This window comes from Carcharodon carcharias, chromosome 2 (genome assembly GCF_017639515.1).
Source record: "Carcharodon carcharias isolate sCarCar2 chromosome 2, sCarCar2.pri, whole genome shotgun sequence".
Taxonomy (NCBI): Eukaryota; Metazoa; Chordata; class Chondrichthyes; order Lamniformes; family Lamnidae; genus Carcharodon; species Carcharodon carcharias.
Genome location: NC_054468.1, coordinates 43128627 through 43155093, shown reverse-complemented (window position 1 = coordinate 43155093; position 26467 = coordinate 43128627). Strand labels below are relative to the sequence as shown.

The 26467-nt window shown below is 39.7% G+C and overlaps 1 protein-coding gene across 4 annotated transcripts in view; it reads right to left on the bottom strand.

The window, feature by feature from the left end:
* Nucleotides 1-6511: 6511 nt before the first annotated feature.
* Nucleotides 6512-26467, bottom strand: part of LOC121271722 (arf-GAP with coiled-coil, ANK repeat and PH domain-containing protein 2-like) — a 229908-nt gene continuing 209952 nt past the window's right edge. For all 4 annotated transcript variants that reach the window (XM_041177912.1, XM_041177922.1, XM_041177940.1 and 1 more), the window contains 4 exons: nucleotides 25800-25909; nucleotides 20504-20614; nucleotides 14068-14126; nucleotides 6512-7946 (listed from right to left, as the gene is read on the bottom strand). In XM_041177912.1, coding sequence (XP_041033846.1) covers nucleotides 7846-7946; nucleotides 14068-14126; nucleotides 20504-20614; nucleotides 25800-25909 — 381 coding nt within the window. In that variant the 3' untranslated portion in view covers nucleotides 6512-7845. The remainder of the gene's footprint in view (nucleotides 7947-14067; nucleotides 14127-20503; nucleotides 20615-25799; nucleotides 25910-26467) is intronic.

The window sequence follows — 26467 nt, the reverse complement described above, 5'->3', positions numbered from 1 at the left end:
AACTGGAGGAACAGCACCTCATCTTCCCACTAGGCACTTTACAGCCTTCCGGACTGAATATTGAGTTCAACAATTTTAGATCTTAAACTCACTCCTCCATCCCCACCCCCTTTCCGTTTCTTCTCCCCTCCTCCTTGTTTTTTCCAATAATTTATATAGATTTTTCTTTTCCCACCTATTTCCAATATTTTTAATGTATTCCACCGATCATTTATCTACACCTTTTATGCCCTTTTAGTCTTATTTCACTTCACCCCCACTAGAGCTACCTTGCTTGTCCTGCGATCCATTCTTAATTAGCACATTCTTTTAGATATCACCACCTTCAACACCTCTTTGTTCTTTTGTCTGTGACATCTTTTGGTTATCTCCTTCTATCACTGCTTGCTCCCCCCCACCCGCGCCCCCCCCCCCCCCCCCCCCAATTAAACCAGCTTATATTTCACCCCTCTCCTATTTTTACTTAGTTCTGTTGAAGGGTCATGAGGACTCAAAACATCAACTGTACTCTTCTCCGCTGATGCTGCCAGATCTGAGTTTTTCCAGATATTTTTTTATTTTTTTGTAAGTGATAGATAGAGCTCAGCAATTCCACAACCAACCGATCAGATCTAAACTCTGCAGTCCTGCCACATCCAGTCGTGAATGGTGGTGGACAATTAAACAACTCACTGGAGGAGGCGGCTCCACAAATATCCCCCATCCTCAATGATGGGGGAGCCCAGCACAGCAGTGCAAAAGATAAGGCTGGGCTCCCCAGTGGATGATACATCTCAGCCTCCTCCAGAGATCCCCCACATCACAGATGCCAGTCTTTAGCCAAATCGATTCACTCCATATATCAAGAAACGGCTGAAGGCACTGGATACTGCAAAGGCTTTGGGCCATGACAATATTCCAGCAATAGTACTGAAGACCAGTGCTCCAGAACTTGCTGCACCCCTAGCCAAGCTGTTCCAGTACAGCTACAACACTGGCATCTACCCAGCATTGTGGAAAATTGCCCAGGTATGTCCTATACATAAAAAGTAGGGTAAATCCAAACCAGCCAATTACCGCCCCATCAGTCTACTCTCAATCATCAGTAAAGTGATGATTAACAACAAGTAAAGGGATTAACAACGGTGCATTTGTGGAGAGAGAAACAAGAGTTAACTTGTTGAGTCTGTCTGGCTCTTCTTCAAAGCTGAAGAAAAGCAGAAATGTGAAGGATGTTATACTGTTTAAGAGGGCAGGAGCAGGTGGAGCAAAATAGAAGGTCAGAGATAGGTAGGAGCTCAGGAGAGATTGACAAAGATATCATGAACACAAGACAAATGAAATGTTAATGGTAGTGGTAAAGACTAAAGAAGGTGCTGATAGTGGCATAAAGGTGAGATAGCAGAATGTGTTAATAACGGAACAAGGGTCAGCACTCTATGAAAGCACAGATGCCCCTGTTTGGCAGGGGAGGGGTATGTTGGGGGAAAAGGATAAAAAAAAATTAAAAAATAAATAAAGTAAATGAATAAATAAAAATTAAACAGTGGATTAAAAAGGGGGTAAAGATAGAGGTGAGAATTCATGGTCTGAAGTTGTTGAACTCAATGTTTAGTCCGGAAGACTGTAAAGTGCCTAATCAGAAGATGAGGTGCTGTTCCTCCAGTTTGCGTTAGGCTTCACTGGAACATTGCAGCAGGCCAAGGACAGACATGTGGGCATAAGAGCAAGATGGTGTGTTGAAATGGCAAGCAACAGGAAGGTCAAGGTCATGCTTGCAGACTGGTGAAGGTGTTCCGTAAAGCGGTCACCCAGTCTGCATTTAGTCTCCCCAGTGAAGGGGAAGCCACATTGAGAGCAGTGAATACAGTAGACACTGGAGTCAATGGGAATCAGGGGGAAAGTTCTCTGCTGATTGGAGTCATACCTACCACAAAGGAAGATAGTTGTGGTTGTTGGAGGTCAATCATCTCAGTTCCAGGGCATCACTGCAGGAGTTCCTCAGGGTAGTCTCCTAGGCCCAACCATCTTCAGCTGTTTCCTCAGTGACCTTCCTTCCATTATAAGGTCAGAAGTGGGGATTTCGCTGATGATTGCACATTGTTCAGCATCATTCATGGCTGCTCAGATACTGAAGCATTCCATGCCCAAAAGCAGCAAGACCTGGACAATATCCAGGCTTGGGCTGACAAGTGGCAAGTAACATTTGCACCACACAAGTGCCAGGCAATGAACATCTCTGGAAAGAGAGAATCTAACCTTCACCCCTTGACATTCAATGGCATTACCATCGCTGAATCCCCCACTACCAACATCTTGGGGTTCACCATTGACCAGAAACTGAACTGAACTAGCCATATAAATACTGTGGCTACAAGAGCGGGTCAGAGGCTTGGAATCCTGTGGTGAATAACTCACCTCCTGACTCCCCAAAGCCTGTCCAAGATCTACAAGGCACAAGTCAGGACTATGATGGAATACTATCCATTTGCCTAAATGAATGCAGCTCCAACAACACTCAAGCTTGACACCATCCAGAATGAAGCTGACCACTTCACTGGCACCCTGTTCACAAACATTCAGTCCATCACCACCGATGCACAGTGGCAACAGTATGTACCATGTACAAGATGCACTGCAGGAACTCAACAAGGCTCCTTAGACAACACCTTCCAAACCCAGGACCATCACCATCTGGAAGGACAAGAGCAGCAAACACACAGGAACACCACCATCCGGAAGTTCACTTCCAAGCCTCTTGCCATCCTGTCTTGGAAATATATCGCCATTCCTTCACTGCCACTGGGTCAAAATCTTGGAACGCCCTTCCTAACAGCGCTGCAGGTGTACCTACACCACACGGATTGCAGTAGTTCAAGAAGACAGCTCACCACCACCTTCTCAAGGGCAACTGGGGATGGGCAATAAGTGCTGACCTAGTCAGTGAAACCCACATTCCATGAATGAAAAAAAAATCTTTGTAAGCAACCACCTTATCTTCAATCTCCCCTTCCTCTCAAAAATCCTTGAATGTATTATCACCTCCTAAATTAGGACCCAACATTCTCAGAACTTCACATTTGAATTCAGCCAATCAGGTTTTTTCCCCCTGCTACAATATAGAAATATGTCTTATCAAAGGCACAAATGAGATGCTCTATGACGCAAGATATCCTTTCTTGTCCTTCTTGACCTGCCTGCAGCTGTGATGAGTTAACCACACTATCCTCCTCCAATGCCTTTCTGTTGTCATCCTGCTGGCTGGCTCTGCTCTCACCTGGTTTCATTCTTACCTGTCTAATCATAGTAAGAGAATCATCTGCAATGGCTTCTTTTCCATTGCTTTAAGCTGCTTGGGTCTTAAGTTCTCAAATTCCCTCACTAAATCTCTCCACCTCACTTTTTTCTTTTAAGACTCTCCTTAAAAACCAACCTCCTTGACCAAGCTTCAGATCATTTGCCCCAATATTTCTTTTTCTGGGTCAGTCTCATATTTTGTTTTATAAAGCCCATGAAATGCCTCAGGGCATTTTATTACATTCAGGCACAATATACAGGTTGTTATATTGGAACCCTTTTTACTCATGTCGCACAGCAGCAGCATGCACCAAAATGCACCACTTTCCCACACAACCTTACAGAAATGTCCACCAGACCTACTGAGACACACAAAACATTCCAGTGATGTGCACTTGTGTGGCATAATGGGACCTGTGCACTGCTGGAGTCCTGGAGATCATCATTAGTCAAGATTAAAGAGAATAGCCTTTATCTTCATGGATCCATCAGATCATTTGCCTTTGCTCTTTCCGTAAAGACACTGTGGACTGTCTTAATACAAAGCTATCATGCCAGCTTCACAGAAAATGGCATTCGCATGTAGGATCACACATACAAACTATACAATGATGGAATGAAACCTTTCTCTTTCGATAAAGGATACTCTGCAAATAGAAGTGGGAGCCGGTATGGGTTCCAACATTGATTTGAACTATGGGGAACACCATCAATTGAAATTAATACTTTGATCCAGAGTGGATGATAAACCAGCTATACAATAAAAACCATATCCTGTGCTTGATGCATTGGTAGGTAATTGACGGGGAAGCGTCACAGAAATCTGCAAAATTACCTGAAAGGAGTCAGAATCTCAAATGCGATTTGGCAGAAGTCAGTAGGGAAGGTCTTGTTTAGAATTTAGAAGCAGTTAGGAAGAGGTCTTTTGGCTTTCATTGCACTGGGGTTGGGAGGCCTTCAACCAAATGGATTTTGTTAGAAACTACCAAATTTGACTAACGCATACCTTTGATATATCAGGGAACGAGTACATACAGCAGACACTCAGGCAGCAAGACCTATATTTAGCTAATGGTGTTCCAATAAGGAGCAAAACTATCAAGAGCAAGCCCAAGCTTTCCAGAAGAGATTGAGGCCTTCAAGTAAAACTTTAGTGCAGACATACAAGAAATCCAATGTTATGGTGATACAAATATTTTAAAAAATATATTTAAATCCTTATATTGGACATTAGAATTCTAGTTAATGATACAAAATTTTCAGGAAGCATTCTGACCAATAGTGCAGCACCATCTAGTGATCAGAGTCTGTAATTAAATTAACTGGAGCCAGTTCCATTTTAAAGTAGGTAAAATGTGACCAAAAAAATGACAAAAGTAACATTTTGAAGCCAGATGGACCCAGCTATAAGATACTTGATACATCTCCATGGTCTAAAAATGAATGGTGTTTATAGATCTTTATGTCTTGTAAGAATAACTTCAGGGCCACTCATTTACAATGTATAAAATAGGTAATGTTTTTACAAAATACTATTTGGGATTTTTCATTAGTGCTTTGGGAATTAATTTCCGTAACCTCATTCATTTACTGTCTTGGTGATGTGGGGCTGGTGGGTACCATTTGATCTGGTAGCACTGTGAATCGGAAACTTGGATTTGGCACAACTGTGGAAGGTAAACCAGAAGTGTGATGTAATTTCAACCTAAATGTGAGTTTGGTTAACTGATGATTTCCGATGTATGTCAGCAATGAAGGAGATAGGATGGGGGACTTTCTACTTGGGGAAGCCGATCTCATGTCTGGCAGCACTTATTTATAACATTCAAAATGATTTGTGGAAAGAATGAATCTATTTTCTGTTCAGTTTCTCGATGTGCCTCTATCTCACAACTGTACGCAAACATGAATATTGCTATCAACAAAAGACGTGATAATTGGGAGTCTTAAAATTCAACTGCTTTGTGTTTTTTTAAAAAGAGCTTAAATGAAGATGAAAAGGCACTCCTTGTCTCTCTCTCTCTCTTATTGATGAGGGTGAAGTTTGGCTTGCTCTCACAATGGACAAAGTCAATGCAGCAACAGCTCCCTGCCTGTCTTAAGCCTGAAACAAGTCTGCTTTTGGGTCTCATAGCGAGCACAAGCTACAACTGACAGAAGGGCAGAAAATTAGGTGATCACTGGAAAGGCCTTGAACAGGTCTCGAACACCCGTGTTCCACATGGGCTTTTTTTTAAAAAAAGTCTTCTCCCAAGGTTTCTTTAAAACCCACTTGTTAAGTTGCTCAAAGCCTGATACAACCAGCTAGGTGTGCACAGTGCGTGCTCATCTCACTCGTACCTGAATCCTACAATCAGATACCACAGGGGCCAATAAGCTTATTGTGCATGTGCTGGCTGTCTGAAAGAGCTATCCAATTAGTTACAACTGGCATAAGAACCCAATTTGCATACCAAAGTGTTACACGTTTCACCCATTTACTGGCCTGCCTAAATATGGTTACAATCGGGTGGCAATATTCACCACCTTACCCACCCCACCCTCGATTTTCAGCTGCTGGCCACCTGCTTTTCAGGCATAAAACAGGCAGCAGTGAATTGAATTTATATTCCTATGTTCTCTGGAAAATTAAGAGTTAATCCTCAAAAAAATAATGTAGCCACTGTAATATAAAAGACTTAGTACAGTGTTAAATATTAAATGCATATTTACTGTTCATGGAATGTATAGTACAAGCTTTTCAGGAACTTTTTATATAATTATTCTACAATGTGAACAAAACTGCCCAATACAGAAAAGTTGATATATACAATAAATATACTATAAGATGCAATTCCATAACTAAGGAGAATGAATACATTTATTTCAGTTTCAAACTATGGGGAAATGTTGTTCAGTTTTGGGTGTAATTGATTGATTATGTGCCAAATCCACAATAGCGCCATGCACTAATGCTTACTGACCAAAAAGCAGTTTTCAAATGCTCATTGGCCTATCAAAAGGTCATATCAAACATTAAACTGAAATACAAGTAATGTACATGTTACCATGTTCAACTGCTTTGAAGCCTAGTTCATGTGTTTTCAATACATTTTCATTTAAGTTTTAATAATATAAATAATACAAATGTACTAAAACAAGCACCAAAACAAAACAGGAAACTACATCACTGAAAAAAAAAGTTTTATCCATCTCTAAACATATTTGTAATTTCATGGGAATGTCTATTTATATATTGTACTTCAACGCTGGGGGTGTGGGGGTGGGGTGGTGGTGGTTGGGCTGAGGGGGTGTTGTGGGGAAGAGAGATGGAGGATTACATGAGGATTAAAAATCTTGTTTTCCAGCAAGCTTTATGCTGAATGTTTCATTTTAATTTCAAGTTCTAGCTTTTATTAGCCTTTTACACACAAGAACATGGAATAAACCAGGTGTCACTTCTGTAGCAGCATCACTAAATAGCAATTTATTTGAAAAGCTGCTGCCACCTAGTTCTTTAAACTTTGGTAAATAAAATCAACCAAGCATATTAATTTACCTGCATTTTCATTTACTGAAAATGGTTTGATGACTGGCAAATGAGTAGGGAACATTTATGTTTATCTGGAGTTGTACAGATTGTATAGCAACTTAGACAACCGATTTGTTTTCCATTTGAAGATACTGAACTTAAAAAGTGAGCATGTTGCTGATGATATACTGTTTAATACGTCAATTGATTTAATGGTGCAATATGTAGCTAGTCATCCAGTAATCCCAATTCCCATCAGCAATTTATCTTAATACACTGGATTTTATTTTTAGGTGTAAATACAATTATAGATTTAAGTTATGTAGATAGTACACCAAATCAGTAGCTACATATTGTCACCAACTGTAGGTAGGAGGCAAAGTGTTTAAAAACAGGATATATTAAAAACTACAATTAAAATTTATTGGAGATAAAGTATATACAAAGTTTTGAAAATGTGAAATTTATTTCCTAAAACAGATAATGGCATTTACTATTCTGCAAAAGGAAATAAATTTAAAAAGGGGTGCTGTCCTAATATGAATTTATTGCTCCCAAATGCACTTGTGTTACCAGTAAGCTCCTTTTCAGAGGTGTACACAACTGCACTGCAGTTGAACCATCGCAGTATCTGAGTTCTAGAGCGATTTTAAAAGATTTAAAATGGGGTAAAAACAGGCTGGTGAGCAAAGAAGTGGAATTATTATTCCTATAATTTGGGTACACATAAAAATTTCAAAACTACTGTTCAACTTGAACACCCATTCTATCTGCACATCTCCCACTGGTGAAACACCTTAGAAGATTTTAGTTTCAACTCAAGCGTGACAAAAAATAGAAAGTGCAACGGTTGATTATTTGCATAGACACCGTACTCCCGAGTAGAATAAATCACTGCAGCTGCTTGTGGGTATCTAAGTAAAAGCTCCTTCATATATAATTATTTTCTTTAAAACTCAAATCTTCAATTTATTTTTGGTTTGGATAATGAAATGAACTGATGAATCTGTTTCAAGATGATTGCACTGAAAGAATGATTGCAGATTTCAAGAGAAAATTTAATCAGTCTCTGATTTCCGCTGGAAACGATTCAATATTTCTGGGTTATGAGAGGCCATGTGGGAAAAGTCTCTGAAAATATCCTGGTAGGTTGCATCACCTGCAATAAAAAAGATAAAGTTTTGAGTTACTGAAGCAAATAGTTTGATACAATAAATTATAATTTTTAAAAAATTTTAATCGACACAATACTTTTGTAAAATGCACAAAATTAAAGCCAGAATAAATTGTGCTTCATAGAATTATAACATCTGCTTTACTTCTAGCATAATTTGCAGTACATTATATAATTGTCAATTTAGACCTAATATCTACCGTATGTTTTTGTGTTTTAAAGCATTAACCAAATTATAGGTGCTGCTTTTTCATTTCTCATATAGCTTGCAGTTCATTATATAATTATGTTGATTTATATTGAACATCTACTGAATGTGACGGTGTTTTAAAGTGTTAACCAGTATTCCTAAGCGAAAAAAAACCTCACAGCACAGGAGGAGGCCATTAAACTCATTGTGCCTATGCTGGATCTTTGAAACAGCTTGTTAGTCCCACTCACCAGCCCTTACCCCATAGCCCTGCAAATGTTTCCTTTTCAAGTATGTATCCAATTCCCTTTTGAAAGCTATGTTTGCACCATCCATTCATGTAAAGCATTCAGATCGTAGCAACTCCCTGCTTAAAACAAAAGCTCAGTGCCCCTGTGATTCACTTGCCCATTATCTCAAATCTGAATTCTCTGGTTACTGACACGCCAACCATCGGTAACAGTTTCCTTATTAACTTCATCAAAATTGCTAATAATTTTGAGCACCTCTAAAAGCTTTCTTTAGCCCTCTTTGGTTTAAGAACAACCCCAGCTTCTCCAATCCTTCCACATAACAGTCTCTGTTCTATTTCCTTTAGTTTGACTCCTACACTGTCCATAAGACTAAGAGGGCACTATTTGTTTCCACCAGGGCCATCTGTGATTGTGGTTTTGATAGATTAATCCTTCTTGACTTTTCCACAATATTCAACATTGTCAAACACTCCATTTTATGACATCACTGCTCCTATGTAATCTACCTTGTTGGAACTAACCTCATGTAATTTCCCTCGTACTTTCCCAAACATAAAATTAAATTCGCCCTATTTTCTAAACACACTTTGTTTTCATACTTTTTCTAAAAGTCATCTCTAAATCATCCTTTTGTTTTCTCTCAATTCTTCTAGCATCAAAGCCCATTTGATGCATTTTGGAACTTTTTTAAAAAACATTAGAGGTGCAACAATGTTACTGTTGGTATTTTCTTGTTAAGTATTTTGCAAGGTATTGGCAAGGTATGTCAAACAGCTTTAATAAAATCTGAGGTAAAAGGAGGCCAACTCTTTGAGTATAGCAGTATATTTTGACCCACTCTACAGAGGACAATGGATAGCTGGGAGTGAATTAAAGGACAAAAATCAAATCTACAAGCTCAGATGGCATCAAACCAAACCACAACAATTAACCTCAATTACTTGCTTCCAAACTGAATTTTGAGTCCAAATTTGTGTACTGCAATCCTGCGCCAGATTGCCAATACTTTTTGTATTTAAAGGTTTTTTAATCTACACCATTTTGTTTGAATTACAGCCACGACATGGCTCTTCATAGCAATTACACAGTAATTCATCACCCTCCATAGAATACCACACATATCAACAGAGAAGAAATATAGAATCATACACGATGCCGAAAAGCCTGATATATCTTAAAGGGCTATGGGATTTTCATTACAACATACTGTAACAATGTTTATTGAGCATAATTTGCCGTCTCGCAGGAATTCACAATAATTAATTTGCAGGAAATTCAAAAATGATGCAAGGTGTCAACCGATTTAGATAAAAATGCTTGTGAGCAGCATATAACCAGTCCAAATGTAAAATAGTGATATAGAAAAATGACATACAAAAATTTCTGGCATGATCAGTAAGTAGCTTACAATACTGAAAAAGAAATGTAGACACCACACAAGGTAATAACTACTATACCTGTATGAGCCTCAGAGCAGCAAAAATAGAAATCAAGAGTGCAAGAATCAAGACACAGCTTGTATGAAAGATTGTGATGATAGCTTCAACTTTTGAATACTTGCTTCAAAACTTTCAAATTCTTTATTTGACCGCTAATTCCACATTAAGATCTGTGTCTATCCTTGCATTTTGGGGAGATTATTTACCCTCTAATTTAACCTCAACTCCAAAAACGTTTTCTTCCTGGGCTTTGTAGCCCTTGCACCACCTATGGTTAACCTGCTGCCAGGACTCAACCAACATGGCTCTGAATCATTCATCAAGTTACACAAACAGCAGCCCAAGAAAAACTCTCCCTTTCATTTTTTCTTCCTGTGAGGAGAAGTTATTCATTGACACGCAAAAGCTCAGCAGAGCGTCAAAGTTTAGTCTCATCACTTTATGGTACTTTTTGTGTGTGCAGCATATAACCAGTCCAAATGTAAAATAGTGATATAGAAAAATGACATACAAAAATTTCTGGCATGATCAGTAAGTAGCTTACAATACTGAAAAATTTGCTAAACTACCAAATTCTAACCTTATCTGCATTGTTTTGGATAAGTATCAGGTGGAGACTATTGCAACCCACATAGAGAAGAAAAGGAAAAGTGACTCGGCTTGATACTATTACAACACATCAGGCAAGGGACATGTCCTAAGAGGCACTGAGAGGTGGTTGGAAACATCTTGTCCCCTTGATCACAGATGGTGTGTGTTGGATTGGAAAAGTCAGGAAAAATGGGAAGAGAGCCAATTGGCAAAAGTGAATAAATAAGATGCCTTTAATAAACAAAGACCATCCCCATTTCTAGCAAGCCTAAATGAAATTATAAGAGCATTTATCAGACCAAGTGCATGTTCAAGTTGATGGTATGCATTATTATAATGCAGTTACTAATCAATTAAATTGGGCTTAATGTGACATCGCTGACATATATTGATATAATTCAATTAAAATCTCATGTTTCTATTGTACTAGTCTAATATAAAGCTATCTGATGTTAATTTTTTAAAAGAAATAATTTTTTAGAATTCAAATAATTAAAATCTTATTGAAGTATGTTGGATATTTAGAGTAAAATCAATGATATTCACAAATAAGGACTTGGGAGCACTTGCACTCTACAGAGTAATGTAAAGTTCCATGTTTCATTTTGTTTCCAATTATGCAAGTATTTCTATTAATTCTACCATCTGAAAAACAGGACGATTATTAGGGTTCATTTCATTTGTTTTTGAACCAAACAACTATCTTTTGCAGTGAATCAGAAATCAGTATCTTAAAAGCAGTGATATAAATTAGTAGATATGGTGAGTACTAAGGTTTGTGAAAACAAGAACTACTTGTAACCAGAATAATGGCCATTAGCAATAGTTAAGTTGAGAACAAATTGGGAGTTTTGCTTTTTTAGATCCATATATAATCCTGATAGAAGCAAAATCATAACTAATTGCAAGTTGTAATTTGTTGCTTATGTTTAAATACAATCAAAACTACCTGCAAGTTTGAATACAATTAATTTTTGTCCATTTGCACTTATGGCATAAAACTATGCTCCCCCACACGTAGATTTCGCCATACATTAAAATTTGAAAAAAAAATTGCATATTACTCATTTAAATGTCTGACAACTTGATCTTAAACTTCCCAGAGCACACTGCAGTTTAGGTAATTTTCAGGCGAGTACTGAAACCTTATGCCATTCAGTATAAGGAACAGGTTAATCAATCCCCAAAGATGACTTGCATATGTTAGATAAGATATTTCAAATAGTATCTGAAGTTAAAACTTGTTTTAAGAGAATCAGCCTGTAAACCAAAAATATGGCACAATATGAAAGGGCAATTTAAATGCATTTAGTGAGTTTGCAATCAACGTAAATAATTGGAAATCTTTTGTGAAGGTAATATAGTCATATTAGAAGTAATAGGAAGAGTTTGGAGAGAACACTTAGTTTCTGAAAATACCAATACAACTGCAAGAGTCCGAATTAACTCATCTTAAGATATGCATAACGTTTTACAGATGTCTGAAGTAGCATAAACTTTGGAATATTAATGCAGGCTAAACTTGTTTTTTTTTTAAAAAGCTAACTTTTAACATTTAGTGGCAACAAACTTACAGTCTTTACCTCAAGAAAAAATAAATGCCTACATCAGTAACTGCATTTTTTTTTACAATAATGCTGCATTTAAAATGCAGAAAGTACATACATACAGTAATGCTGCCATTACCATCCACATTAGGAACTCAGAAAGGCACACAATGTACAAAAAGACACATTCAGTGCAGACAAGAATAAAATCAATAACAAGAAACAAACAGATGTACTTGCGAGCACCAATTTGTCTTTCGTGATTGACAACTAAAAGCTAAGTATAAAAGCTAAACAGTGTGTTTCATATGGCTTTCTTTCAGCAGTGCATAACTTTTTATCTTGGCTCTTATTAGTAAACTACAGAACTCAGTATTTATCATACTAAAGTTTATAACTATCAACAAGATATGGTCCACAGCTATAGAATTGTTACAGCAACTTACAGAATCTTAAGTAACAATGCAATGTTTTCTGATAACTTCCTAACATTACTGCTCATCTATTATGAATACCTTTCATATTTAAGCAATTATTTCCCAATTCATAATTTCCCTTTTATTGACATCTCAAAACAAATTTAAAAATGTCACAACCATATCTAATTTTGTATGACCGGGTTAAATTTCAATCCCGGGAATATTTTACAAATGTTAAACTGCCAAAAGGAAAACAAAACAAAAACAAATGCAAAAATGAGATGGGTTCATAAAGCTTGCTAATACTCAGAGAAAAATATGGCTTTATTTTTGAAGTATCTGAATTAACTCGAATTTAAAAAAATCCAAAGAAATCAAAACACCTTAAATAATACTTAAAATGTTCACAACTTACTATCCTTTCCTGACAAATGAAAGTAACAGCATAGTAGAAAAAGAAGAAACTGGGTAAAATTACAATATTTTCCATTTACACTGCATTTCTTTATAGGAACATAATTAAAAATAAAAACACGTGTATATTTCAAAACTCATTCAATAGCAAGATTTTCTTAGACTTTTCTGATAATTATATTATATCTAAACCAGGCAGCCAAGAGCCATAAGGTGTTCTGTTTGTGCATCGTGGCTTATTGATAGATCATGAATTCTTCCCAGTGACTTCACACAAGATTCAAACCTCAGCCAAGAAATTCAAAGGCATAACAAATTTAAAAAAACATTTTTTCATCAAGGACCTATTGGGAGTAAAGTGCAAGAAAAAAATCTTGCATATAACAGGAAAAACCTCTAGAAACTGTTGCACCTCTGATGGCCAACTGGATAAATGCACCATCTAATGTGGTATAAAACATTCAAATTAGATGATTGCAGCTTTGAATCTCAATCCATGTTGAGTAAGCGGAGTGCTAATATTGCCTTCCAAGAACCTGGGCTTAAAAAAAGTCAGCAGAGTTTCTACTCCTGATTGTTATCTAGTGACTCCTCCTGGAAGGTGCAAGTTTATGGGCATCGGGCAAGGAGAGACTTGGAATTGGCTGCGAGGCACTCCATGTTTGCTTAACTTTCGGCTGGACCAAAACAAAGAATGGTGAGGTAACAGGGGGCTGTCGGTGCCCACCTTACCACACTATGCAAGCATCGGAGCCTTTGAATCGGAGTGGGGAAAGAAAAAACTAAGGAGAAACCTCTAGTCACTCCAATAAAAGTCACAATCTTAATTTCAGTACTTCAAGTATAATTTAACTTTTACAAAACTTCAAGCTCTGCAGATTCTGTGATATAGAAGATCAAAATATACAGAAAATGTAATTAAATGCTGAATGTTTTTTGAGGTGCATTGCTTATGTTTGCCAAATAACTTTGGTATCTGCTTTTTTCTGATTGTAAGAAATACTCTCTTTCTTGGAATTTCCCTGGTTACCATACTGGTCCTCCAATTAGGTGAGATACATTCTTTAAGTATGGCATCACCTGCCAAATGACAAGGTAATGAGGCTCCCATCACTTCCCCCAGCCCCTGACAGTGGGTGCTTAGATAACCCTTTATTTGACAAGACTCATGAATCTTGTAGCTGCAAGCTAATAAATTCCTGCATGCATTTTTTATATTGCATCTCTGTATGACTATTATTGGAATATTGACCTGACTGTCCAAGGCCTTCAGATTCTCGCATCTCGTCATTCATCTTTGCTAGACGTAACCTATGAAAACAAAAGTAGTTATTTGCAAAGGCATATAATAAACTGTGATAGAACCAATTAATTGCACCTAGATAATATTTGTTTGGTGACAAAAAATGTACCTTTTCCAATTGTTTATACACACAGACGCGCGCACACACACCCCCACCCAAACTGGATGAAATTAAACCAATTTTAGAATGACTACTATAACAAAAAACAATCGACTGTTGGTATGGTCATTTTAATTTTATGACCTTCCATTTTGGTCAGGTGACTTCTTCAATACTATTATATGGAAGACTTCATTCTGGATTTTATCTTCACTTCGTTTACCAGGGAAAGCTGCTGACACTGCAACTGATGAGCAATACTTACCTATAAAAATTCATCTAACAAACCGAACAATAGGACGTTAGAAAGCAGGGCAGTTCAAGAGTAGGGCAGACTTGGAACATGAACCTCAAACTTATTTCAAAATAAGTAAGAGCTGCCTAGAAAAATTTTCTGACACAATTTCAATTCTGACACAGCCAGAGTGCTTCAAAGAGAAAAAAGCAGGAAATTCCACTTGGAAAGATCAGTACTTTTAAGGGCCTGATTTACAAATAAATCTCTGCAATGGGCAAACAACACTCTAGGGCAATTAGTAGCATGGGAGCCAATAATTGGGGAACTGAAGTCGTTTTGAGGAAATTAATAAACTCTAGAGCAGTTTATACAGGGGAATAGCAGACAAATGTATTCCTTATTTGAAGGACAACAGAACTTTGACTGACAATAACGGAAGTAACCAAAAACAAAATGGAGCACCCGTATAAGAATCTCAAAAAGTGACAGCTGAATGTGCTCAAAAAGATGAAGATTTGCTGACCCATTTTAGAATGTCATAGTGTCATCAAGTTTACAGCACAGAAAGAGTCCCTTCAGTCCATTGTGTCCATGCCAGTCATCAAGTCCCTATCTATTCTAAACCCAATTTCCAACACATGGCCCGTAACCTTATATGCTATGGCATTTCAAATATTCATCTAAATGCTTCTTAAATGTTGTGAGGGTTCCCACCTCTACCACCCTTCCAGGCAGCGAGGTCCAGATACCCCCCACCCTCTGGGTGACAAAACTTATCCTCTGATCCTCTCCAAACCTCCTGCCCCCTCACCTTAAATCTATGCCTCTTGGTTTTTGACCCCTCCACTAAAGGGAAAAGTATCTTCCCACCTACCCTATCTATTCCCCTCATAATTTTGTACACCTCAGTCAGGTTCCCCCTCAGCCTCTCTGCTTCAAGAAAAACAACACCAGCCTATCCAATCTCTATTCAGAGGTGAAACGCTCCAGCCCGGGTAACATCTTGGTGAATCTCCTCTGCACCCCCTCCAGTGCAATCACATCCTTCCTATAGTGTGACGACCAGAACTGCACACAGTACTCCAGATGTGGCCTAACTAATGTTTTGTACAATTCCATCATAACCTCCCTGCTCTTTTGTTCAGTGCCTCAACTAATAAAGGCAGGTATCCCATATGCCATTATAACCACTATATCCACCTGTCCTGCTGTCTTCAAAGATCTATGAAGACGCAAACCAAGGTCCCTCTGATCCTCTGTACTTCCTAGGGTCTTACCATTCATTGTGTACTACCTTGCCTTGTTAGTCCTCCCAACATGCATCACCTCACAATTTTCAGGAAAAATTCCATTGGCCACTGTTCTGCCCACCTGACCAGCTCGTCTATATCGTCCTGTTGGCTAAGGCTTTCCTCCTCGCTATTTACCACATCACCAATTTTCATGTCATCTGCAAACTTACTGATCATACCTCCTACACTCGTGCCTAGGTTATTAATGTACACTATAAACAGCAAAGGACCCAGCACCAAACCCACTGGACACAGGCTTCCAGTCACAAAAACAGCCTTCAACCATCACCCACGGCCTCCTGCCACTAAGCTAATTTTGGATCCATTTTGCCAAATTACCCTGGACCCCATGGACCGTCTCCCATGCAAGACCTTGTCAAAAGCCTTACTGAACTCCATGCAGACGATATGAACTGCAGTGCCCTCATCTACACATCTAGTCATCTCCTCCAAAAATTCAATCAAATTTGTTGGACACGATCTTCTCTTGACAAAGCCATGCTGACTATCCTTGATTATTCCTTGCCTCTCCAGGTAGAAATTAATTCTGTCCCTCAGACAAGTTTCCCTATCACTGATGTTAGACTCACTGTCCTATAGTTCCCCGGTTTATCCCTACCATCCTTCTTGAATAATAGTATCACATTAGCTGTCCTCCAGGCCTCTGGCACCTCTCCTGTGGCCAGAGAGGTTTTGAAAATTAACATCAGTGCCCCTGCAATGTATCTCAGCAGCATGGGATACATCTCATCTGGGTCTGGGGATTTATCCACTTTTAAGCCTGTTAAAACTTCCTTCCTTTCAATGCTAATTTGTTCAAGTATATCACAACCCCCCTCCCTGATTTCTATACCTACATCGTCTGTCTCTATACTGAACACAGATGCAAAGTATTCTTTTAAAACATCACCTACGTCTTCCAGCTCCCCACACAGATTGCCAATTTGGTCCCTAATGGGCCCTACTCCTTCCCTGGCTACCCTCTTGCCCCTAATATACTTATAAAACGCCTTTGGATTTTCCTTTATTTTACCTGCCAGTATTTTTTCATGCCCCCTCTTCACTCTCAATTTCTTTTTTAAGTAACCCTTGCACTTTCTATACTCCTCTAGGGCTTCCGCTGTTTTGAGCCCTTGGTATCTACCTTAAGCTTCCCTTTTTTCCCTTATCCAATCCTGTACATTCCTCAACATCCAGGGTTCTCTGGACTTGTTGTTCCACCCTTCATCTTTATGGGAACATGTTGGTCCTGAACTCTCACTATTTCCTTTTTGAATAACTTCCACTGCTCTGATGTAGATTTTCCTACAAGTAGCTGCTCCGAGTCCAATTTGGCCAGATCCTATCTTTTCATTTTAAAATTGGCCTTCCCCCAATTCAGAACCTTTATTTCCGGTCCATCTTTGTCTTTCTCCATAACTAGCTTAAACATTACTGAGTTATGGTCACTATCAGCAAAATGTTCCCCCGCTGACACTTCTACCACTTGCCTGGCTTCATTCCCTAAAATTAGCTCCAGCACCAAAGACAAGAAATAGTCTTGTAGGACTTTCTACATGCTGGCTTAAAAAGCTCTCCTGGATACCTTTTAAGAATTCCACCCCCTCTAAGCCTTTTACACTAAGACTATCCCAGTTAATGTTGGGGAAGTTGAAATCCCCTACTATCATTACTCTTATTTTTACACTTCTCTGAGATTTGCCTACATATCTGCCCACCTATCTCTCCCTGATTGTTTGGGCGTCTATAGTATACTCCCAGTAGTGTGATTTCCCCCTTTTTGTGTTTGAGTTCTACCCATATGGCCTCATTTGAGGAGCCTTGTAAGATATCATCCCTCTTTATTGCAGTAATTGACTCCTTGATCAATATTGCAACACCATCTCCTCTTTTACACCCCCTCCTCCCGTCTCATCTGAAGATTCTATCGCTCAGGATATTGAGCTGCCAGTCCTAGACCCCCCTCAACCATGTCTCCGTCATAGCAATGATATCATATCCTCATGTATTAATCAACACATTCAACTCATCTGCCTTACATGCAAGACTCCTTGCATTAAAATAAATGCAATCCAGCCTTGCCATGCTCCCTTGAATTTTAACTTGACAATATACACTCTGCCTTCCAGACTGATGCGATTTTTCTTCTATGCTTGTCTGTGCATCACCCCCTACTATACCTCTACTCCGTATCCCATCCCTCTGCCAAATTAGTTTAAACCCCCCCCACCAACAGCACTTGCAAGGATGTTGGTCCCATTTTGGTTCAGGTGCAACCTGTCAGACTTGTACAGGTCCCACCTCCTCCAGAAACGGGCCCAGTGATCCAGGAGACCAAAGTCCTCCCTCCTGCACCAACTCTTCAGCCACGCATTCATCTGCTCTATCCACTTATTCCTATACTCATTAGCACATGGTATCTGGAGTAATCCAGAGATTACAACCTTTGAGGTCCTGCTTTTCAATCTGCTAGCTAGCTCCCTAAATTCTTCTTGAAGGATCTCATCTCTCTTTCTATCTATGTCGTTGGTACCAACATGAACCACGATCTCTCACTGTTCACCCTCCCCCTTCAGAATGTCCTGCAGCCTCCCTGGCCCCAGGGAGGAAACACACATTCCTGGAGTCATGTCTGTGGCCGCAGAAATGCCTGCCTGCACCCCTCACTATTGAGTCTCCTACCACCATTCCCCTCTTTCTCCCCGGTCCTTGTGCAGCTGAGCTCTGGCTGCACTCTTCAGAGGAACTGTCACTCTCACCATTTTCCAATACAGAAAACCTGTTCTTGAGTAAGATGCGCTCTGGGGCTTTCCTGTCTACCTGCCTGCCTTCCTTCTTCTGACTAGTGGTCACCCATTCTGTCTCTGACTGCACCTCCTTAAATGACCACATCGAAAAACATGCTATCCACAGAACTCTCAGCCTCACAAAAGCACTGCTCTGCCTCCAGCCGACCCTCAAGCTGGTCAAACCAGTGGCACTGCCTGCAAGTGTGGTCAACCAGACTGCCAGGATCATTTAAGACTTACCATATTCTGCAGGCTGTGCAACACACAGGACTGAGCTCCCCTGCCACACCTTTAGTTAAAATACTCTTACCCTAAATTTAAGCCAAGTAGAAAGTTATTTAACCTTTTTTAAAAAAAAACTGCCCCAAAGTCCCGCTGTTTAAACCGTCCTGAGGTCCCGCTGTTTAAACCGTCACGAGGTCCCGCTGTTTAAACTGTCTCGAGGTCCCGCTGTTTAAACTGTCTCGAGGTCCCGCTGTTTAAACTGTCTCGAGGTCCCGCTGTTTAAACCGTCCTGAGGTCCCGCTGATTAAAGCGTCACAGGATCTCGCTGTTTAAACCGTCTCGAGGTCCCGCTGTTTAAACCGTCCCGAGGCCTCGCTGTTTAAACCGTCCCGAGGCCTCGCTGTTTAAACCGTCCCGAGGCCTCGCTGTTTAAACCGTCCCGAGGCCTCGCTGTTTAAACCGTCCCGAGGCCTCGCTGTTTAAACCGTCCCGAGGCCTCGCTGTTTAAACCGTCCCGAGGTCTCGCTGTTTAAACCGTCCCGAGGTCTCGCTGTTTAAACCGTCCCGAGGTCTCGCTGTTTAAACCGTCCCGAGGTCTCGCTGTTTAAACCGTCCCGAGGTCTCGCTGTTTAAACCGTCCCGAGGTCTCGCTGTTTAAACCGTCCCGAGGTCTCGCTGTTTAAACCGTCCCGAGGTCTCGCTGTTTAAACCGTCCCGAGGTCTCGCTGTTTAAACCGTCCCGAGGTCTCGCTGTTTAAACCGTCCCGAGGTCTCGCTGTTTAAACCGTCCCGAGGTCTCGCTGTTTAAACCGTCCCGAGGTCTCGCTGTTTAAACTGCTAAAACATCAAACAAGATTCAGATGAATTTATTATTTTACTCTACATATGAAACATGAATAATTTGAATGAAAAGTACACCCTTTGACTTTGCTAATGAGGAGAGGTTACACAAAGTGGCCTGGAATGTCGAAGGTTAGGGCACAATTTGATTAAGACTAGGGTTTTGAAGAATTCACAGGGTTATAGAGATACAGATAAAGGGGGAGAGAGAAAGCACGTGGGAGAGGAGAGAGAGCGCGAGCGCACGAAAGAGACAGCGAGAGAGAGAGAAACATTTTACCCTACCATCTACAAGATGCACTGCAGGACCTCAACAAGGCTCCTTAAACAGCACCTTCCAAACCCACGACCACTACCCGTCTAGAAAGGCAAAGGCAACAGATACATGGGAACACCATCACTTGGAAGATCCCCTCCAAGCCACACACCATCTTGACTTGGAAATATATCGTTGTTCTTTCACTGTCGCTGGGTCAAAATCCTGGAACTTCCTCCCTAACAGCACTGTAGGTGTACCTGCAACATGTGGACAGCAGCAGTTCAAGGCAGCAGCTCACCACCACTTTCTCAAGGGCAATTAAGGATTGGCAATAAGTGCTGGCCTAGCCAGCGATGGCCAGATCCCATGAACGAATTTTAAAAACTTTCCCACAAAGAAGCCGTACAGGCTACCTCAGTTATTAAGTTTAAATCGGAGATTGATAATTTTTTGCTAACTGAGGATATTAAGGGATATTGAGCCAAGGCAGGTAAATAGAATTAGGCCACAGGTAAGCCATGATCTTAATGAATGATGGAACAGGCTCAAGAGATTGAATAGTCTACCTCCTGCTCCTATGTTCCTAATGCCAACATAAGTATAATGAAAACCATGTATAAACACCATTAATATGATACATACAATGTAACTATATCAGCATTTGCGGCTTCTATAGCAATGGTGAGTGGGTCCTTCATGCCTTCATCTAATGCACCTTGATCAGCTCCTCGCTTCAGAAATAAACAAACTTGCCTAAGGTAAAGACACAAAATATAATTGTTTTGATGCAAATTAAATGCACTCAATTTTCCAAACAATTGAATACTGGAATGCATATTTTAATTTATTATTCAAATTTTTCCAATTCAAAGCAGCTCAAGGACACAGCACAGAAACACAATGGTAAAGTACAGATGTGATCTCTATGCCTCTTGTTTTATCAGTACCATTTTGGGGAGGCACATGATACAGGGCAGGTGCCTTTTCATGGGGTAGAGAATATTGGGAGGCTCTGAATTATCAACACCACCAAAACCTTTCAACAAAGAGAAAATGTTCTGCAGGGTTTCTTTCTGCACACCCCGCACAGTTCCAAAGCATTTACACAACCTTATATTTTACTTTGTTCACTCTTTATTGGTTGTTTTTCTTAACATATTTCTATGGTCCTACCAACTCAGGTATTGTCACATTGTATAAAACATTTATGTTATGGTTTTCTAAAAACGTTTTGAAAATAATTTATCAAGTATTGGAGAGGATGAATGGTACATTCCTATTAAGAAAAGGGAAAGTAATAAGCCAGGTAACCTATAAATTGCTAGCAACCATAAGGGATAACATTATTAAACACTTTAACATGGGGAAGCCAGCACAGCCCAGGTAATTAATCAATTTTTAAAGCAAATTACTCAGCTTGATAGTAGATGGCTGAAGGATTAAAAAGCTGAGTAGGAATAAATGAACATGTTTCAGCTTAACAAAGCATAGCCAGTGGCATGCCCAAGGGAACACTAAGGACCTTTCATTCTCCATAACTATAAGACATCCTCATAGTTTTTGACTGAAACAGCACCGAGGAGCCCTAGAAAAACTGAGGTCAATAGGGGTCAAAGGAAAAATCTTCCAATGGCTGCTGCCATACTGAACACAAAGGAAGGTGGTTGTGGTTGAGTTGAAAGGTAATTATTGCAGTCCCAGAACATCACTACAAAAATTTCTCATGGTCCATGACCCAACCGCCTACGGAGTTGGGGGTGGTGGCAGTTGATTTTACACTGTTCAGCTCCATTCACAATTCTTCTGCTCTCAAGTAGCCCAAGTCACCCTACAGAAGGACCTGAACAACATTTAAATGGGGCTGACAAATATCAGGTAACATTGACACAACATAAGCTTCAGGTAATGACCATCTCCAACAAGAGAAGGTTTAATCAACTGATCTTCCACAGAATTACATTTGTCAACTCAGCCACCATGAACATTCTGGGGAATGGGTGAGCCCACCACTGACCAGAAGCTTAATGTAATTGCGATAATTCATTACGTTAACTTGCACAGCACCTTTCAGCATCACAACCTCTACCACTAAGAAGGACGAGAGCCACAAGATACTCAAGAACAGTGATTTGCGTTAAAGAATCAATTTTTTGAGTGTGAAAACATGCTACCCTGGATACACTGAAAACCCAAAATGGTCTATATCACAATTCATAAACATCACAAGGGTTTCTTCCACTGCCACCCCATTTGTCAAATTTACAGATAGTGTTAGTCTGAACTCATTACATCTCTCAAAAATCAGAATTCTTTGTATTTGCTTCAGATGATTACTATTGTAAAAAAAATTCTTATCCAGCAACACCTCAAAGCTTAGCCCCCTCTCAAATTAATCTCCACACTACAAATTACACTAATATTTAGCACATTGAGAGCTCGTTAAGCATAGGGCTGGACTTTATGGCCACACCACCTCCCCACCCCCACTCGATGTGTTTTTTGCAGTAGGGCACGCAAAATATGACAGGTGGCTAGCCCACTGACTTCCCACCCAACCCCAGCCTGGTCCCCACAAAAGGGTAGGTGAGCATCAAAATCGGCAGTTTGCCTGCCATTTTTAAATAAATAATTAATGGGCAATTGAGTTTGTTACCAAGCTAATTAACCCAAATATTATGCTGTCCATGCCACAGGGCAGTTGGTATATGCAAGCGGGCAGGATTCAGATGGCCTTTATCCCCCCTTATCTTTGTGGAAAAAGTGGGTGAGTACTTCATTCAGGGGCACCCCTCCTCCCAAGATGCTAGCCCACTTTGTTCTTCCACACATGGACTCCAAAACCCACACCCCCAGACTCCTCGGATCCTCAATCCCTCCCACCCAAAACCCAGGACTTACCAGGGTCCAGGTCTGGGTGCCATGGCTATCTTCATCTGTGGGCCTACTTACAGTCCCAGCAGACCCACTACTCAGTTCTGGCACTGTTGGGACTGCTAGAGTTGCTCTCATGGGTGCAATTTCCTCCCATTCAGGGGCAGGAATCCCACTTGTTTAACCTGCTGGCAGCATATTATTGCTGCGGGGTTAGCTTTGTTTTAACTGGTTACCTGGCATCCGACTTCTGCAACAGGGCATGGCGCAAGCAATAGGCTCCTCTGTGAAATTCAGACATAGATGTATTGTACCTTTTGTATAATTTTATTTGACTTTATAGCTTTAGTTACCAGTCAGATACCAGTTGGGTTTGGTGAATCTCCTTCTAAATTAGCAACCCCATCCTGTAATGAGACATTTGATGAGGGCCATTTAAAAAAAATCTCTTCATCATTGCTTAGCACTGTATGCATTATCTCCCATTCACCCAATCGTACAACAATTCTTAAACTTATGCGCTTAATTGATCCCATTTATTTTGAGATTTTTTTTGTACCTTCAGAAGATTTTAATATTGCACAAGTTCCAGCCTTCCTATTGCTTATCAAGAGTGTGAACTTTCCGAAATAACTTTTATTGCAAGGCTGTTGATGTGGTGTATATGGACTTCCAAAAGGCTTTCCATACAGCCCCACAACAAACTTGTGAGGAAAGTTATAGGTCATGGAATAAAAGGGACAGTAGCAACATGAAGACAAAATTGGCTGGGGGATAGGAAACAGAGAGAAATGGTTATGGGTATTTTTCGGGTTGAAAGAAGGTTTGTAGTGGAGTTCCCCAGAGGTCGGTATTGGGAACCTTGCTTTTTCTAATATATACATATAAATGATCTGATCTTGGTGTGCAGGGGACAATTTCAAAGTTTATGGACGACACAAAAATTGGGAGAATTGTAAACTGGGAGGAGGACAGCATAGAACTTAAAAGGGCATTGACACACTGGTGGAGCGGGCAAATAGGTGGCAGATGAAGTTAAATGCGGAGAAGTGTGAGGTGATACACTTTGGTACAAAAAAAATGGAGAGACAGTATAAAATAAAGGGTGCTATTGTAAAAGGTGTGCAGGAGCAGAGAGACCTGGGCGTATCTGTACATAAGTCGTTAAAGGAGGCAGGATAAGTAGAGAAAGCTGTTTCTAAAGCATACAGTATTCTAGGCTTCATTAATCAGGACATAGAGTACAAAAGCAGGGAGGTTATGATGAATTTATATAAGACACTGGTTAGACCTCAGCTGCAGTATTGTGTACAGTTCTGGGCGTCACAATGTAGGAGGGATGTATCATGAAATCATAATAATTCTCATAATATTATTGTGATTTATTGTAAAAGTAGGTTAATAGTGGGTTTTGGATAGTTTCACTGTGTGTGTCTGTATGTATGGGGTTTAATTGAATTGGAGATAGTTGGCCTGGAGGCTTTGACTTATCAAAAGGAAGCTAGGTTTGAAATGCTAAATACGTAAACATGGCTGAAGTTTTAGAAGGTGAAGTGAGGAGAATTTGCATTTTTAGATAAATCAGGGCGGTTTGAATTTCAAAGAGATGGTAGGATGTTACACCTAGCCAGAGAAGCTAGGTCAGTGTGTTTATTTTTCCCAAAGGTTACTGATAGTATTGGCACCAGGAAAATATATTATGAGAAAAGTAGAGTTCCAAAAACATATGGGAACAATGGAATTTGCATTAAAAGGGAAAAGCATGTATAAAGGAGAAGAGGCTGTGTGACATAGAGAGGAAGGCATTGCAAGATCTACCAGAAGTGTGAAAACCCTCCATTAAGCTGCTGTCTACAGGAACCAAAGCTGGGAAAAGTCACTGAGTTCTACTGTCCAGGGTGTTGTGTTTGACATACCTGGATCTGTTTAAATCTGTTTTTTACCGTTGCCTTGATGGAGGGTGTTACTGGAAGCCAGATTAATTAGGAGTTTTAGGAGTTATTATAGTGGTAATCTGTAGACCTATGTATGTGTTTGAAATCTTTTCTTTTGTTACTAAATGTTTAACTTAGTTTTCTAAAAAATCTCCACAGTCTTGGTAGACTTATTACTACTGAATTTAGGGCATGTCTCTCAAAATAAAATACAAATTGCAAAATCGTTCTGACCATGTGATCAAGTTTCCCTCGTGTATTTGATCCACCTGGCACATATCATCTGCCACGCCACACAACAGAATGTGAATGCACTGGAAAGTGCAGAAGAGGTTTATGAGAATGGTTCCAGGGATAAGACACTTCAGTTATAAGGTAAGATTGGAGAAGTTGGGACTGTCTTCCTTGGAGAGGAGAAGGCTAAAAGGAGACTTGATAGAAGTTTTCAAAATCATGAGGGGTCTGGACAGAGTAAATAGGGAGAAACTGTTCCTGCTCGTAAATGGATCGAGAACCATAGGGCTCAGCTTTGTGTGTTTTGGAAGAGAAGCAAGTGTGAGGTGAGAAAAACTTCTTCACACAAAAGAGTAGTTAGGGTTTGGAATGCACTGCCTGGAAGTGTGGTGGAGGCATGTTTAACTGAGGCATTCAAGAGGGCATTGGATGATTATTTAAGAAGAAACAACATGCAAGGTTACGGGGAAAAAGGAGTTTGGCACTAAGTTAAAATGCTCAGAGAGCCAGTGCAGACACAATGGGCCAAATGGCCTCCTGCTATACCGTAACAATTTTGTAATAACCAAGTCTTGTATCATTCCCCTCCCAAGTTCAGTAATAACGTCCTTTTGAAAATAGAAAAGGAGGTTTATCCATTAAACTTCCAATAATGATAAAAGTTATTTTAGAATATACATATATTTATAGATTTGCCCACTAAGATTTATCTAGAATTGACTATGAACTATGTACTTTTTGAAGGCTTTTCCAAAGTACACAACAATTTTGAAGCATGTTTTTGCACGGAAACAAAATATCATCTGGCCTTAAAGCATCAATCAGCTTATTGCATTATATTAGGCATAAAGAAAGAAGCAAACATGTTTCACACAAGCGAAGGTAAACAAGCTTGTTACCCAGTATGCCCCAAGATGGTGGCATGATGTAATGGTCCTCTGCCATGACAGTCTCTGTGGTTCACATCTGCTCCATTCTGCAGCAGAAATTCACAAGCAACCAAAGAGCCCTGTGATAAGAGAGATAACTTCAAGATCCAAATTTAGCATAGATAAAAGTGAATTGAAACATTAATCAATAAACAGTAGAGAGAAAAGGAGGAAGGGAAAAAAACAGAACAAGGGAAAAAAAGCATAAAAGCGAGGGGACGAACAAGTGTTTGCTGAAACACTATATTACAGTCTTGGGGTTAATTTTATTACGACAGGGACAAATACAATTTCCCTGTAGCATGCCTTGAAATAGGACTATTTTGAATCAAATGGTACAATCATGAGGGCAAGCCATTGACTTGTGCCATTGGTGCCAATCCAGATACTTAAAAGTATATCTCTGCATATTTAGAAATTATTTTAAAAAACTAATTAGTATACTTTATGAAGAGGAACACAAGCGCCTATAACCAGGCTTTAATAAATCTAAGGCACCAGAAGATGCCGATAACCAATTTTCAATTTTAGGACTCAGTACATCGTTTCTAACCCGTGTAATATTTTGCAGACTAAGTTAAGGATAATAATACACAAGTTCTCTGTAATCTTCCTAGAATTTTTGCCCCCTCCTATTT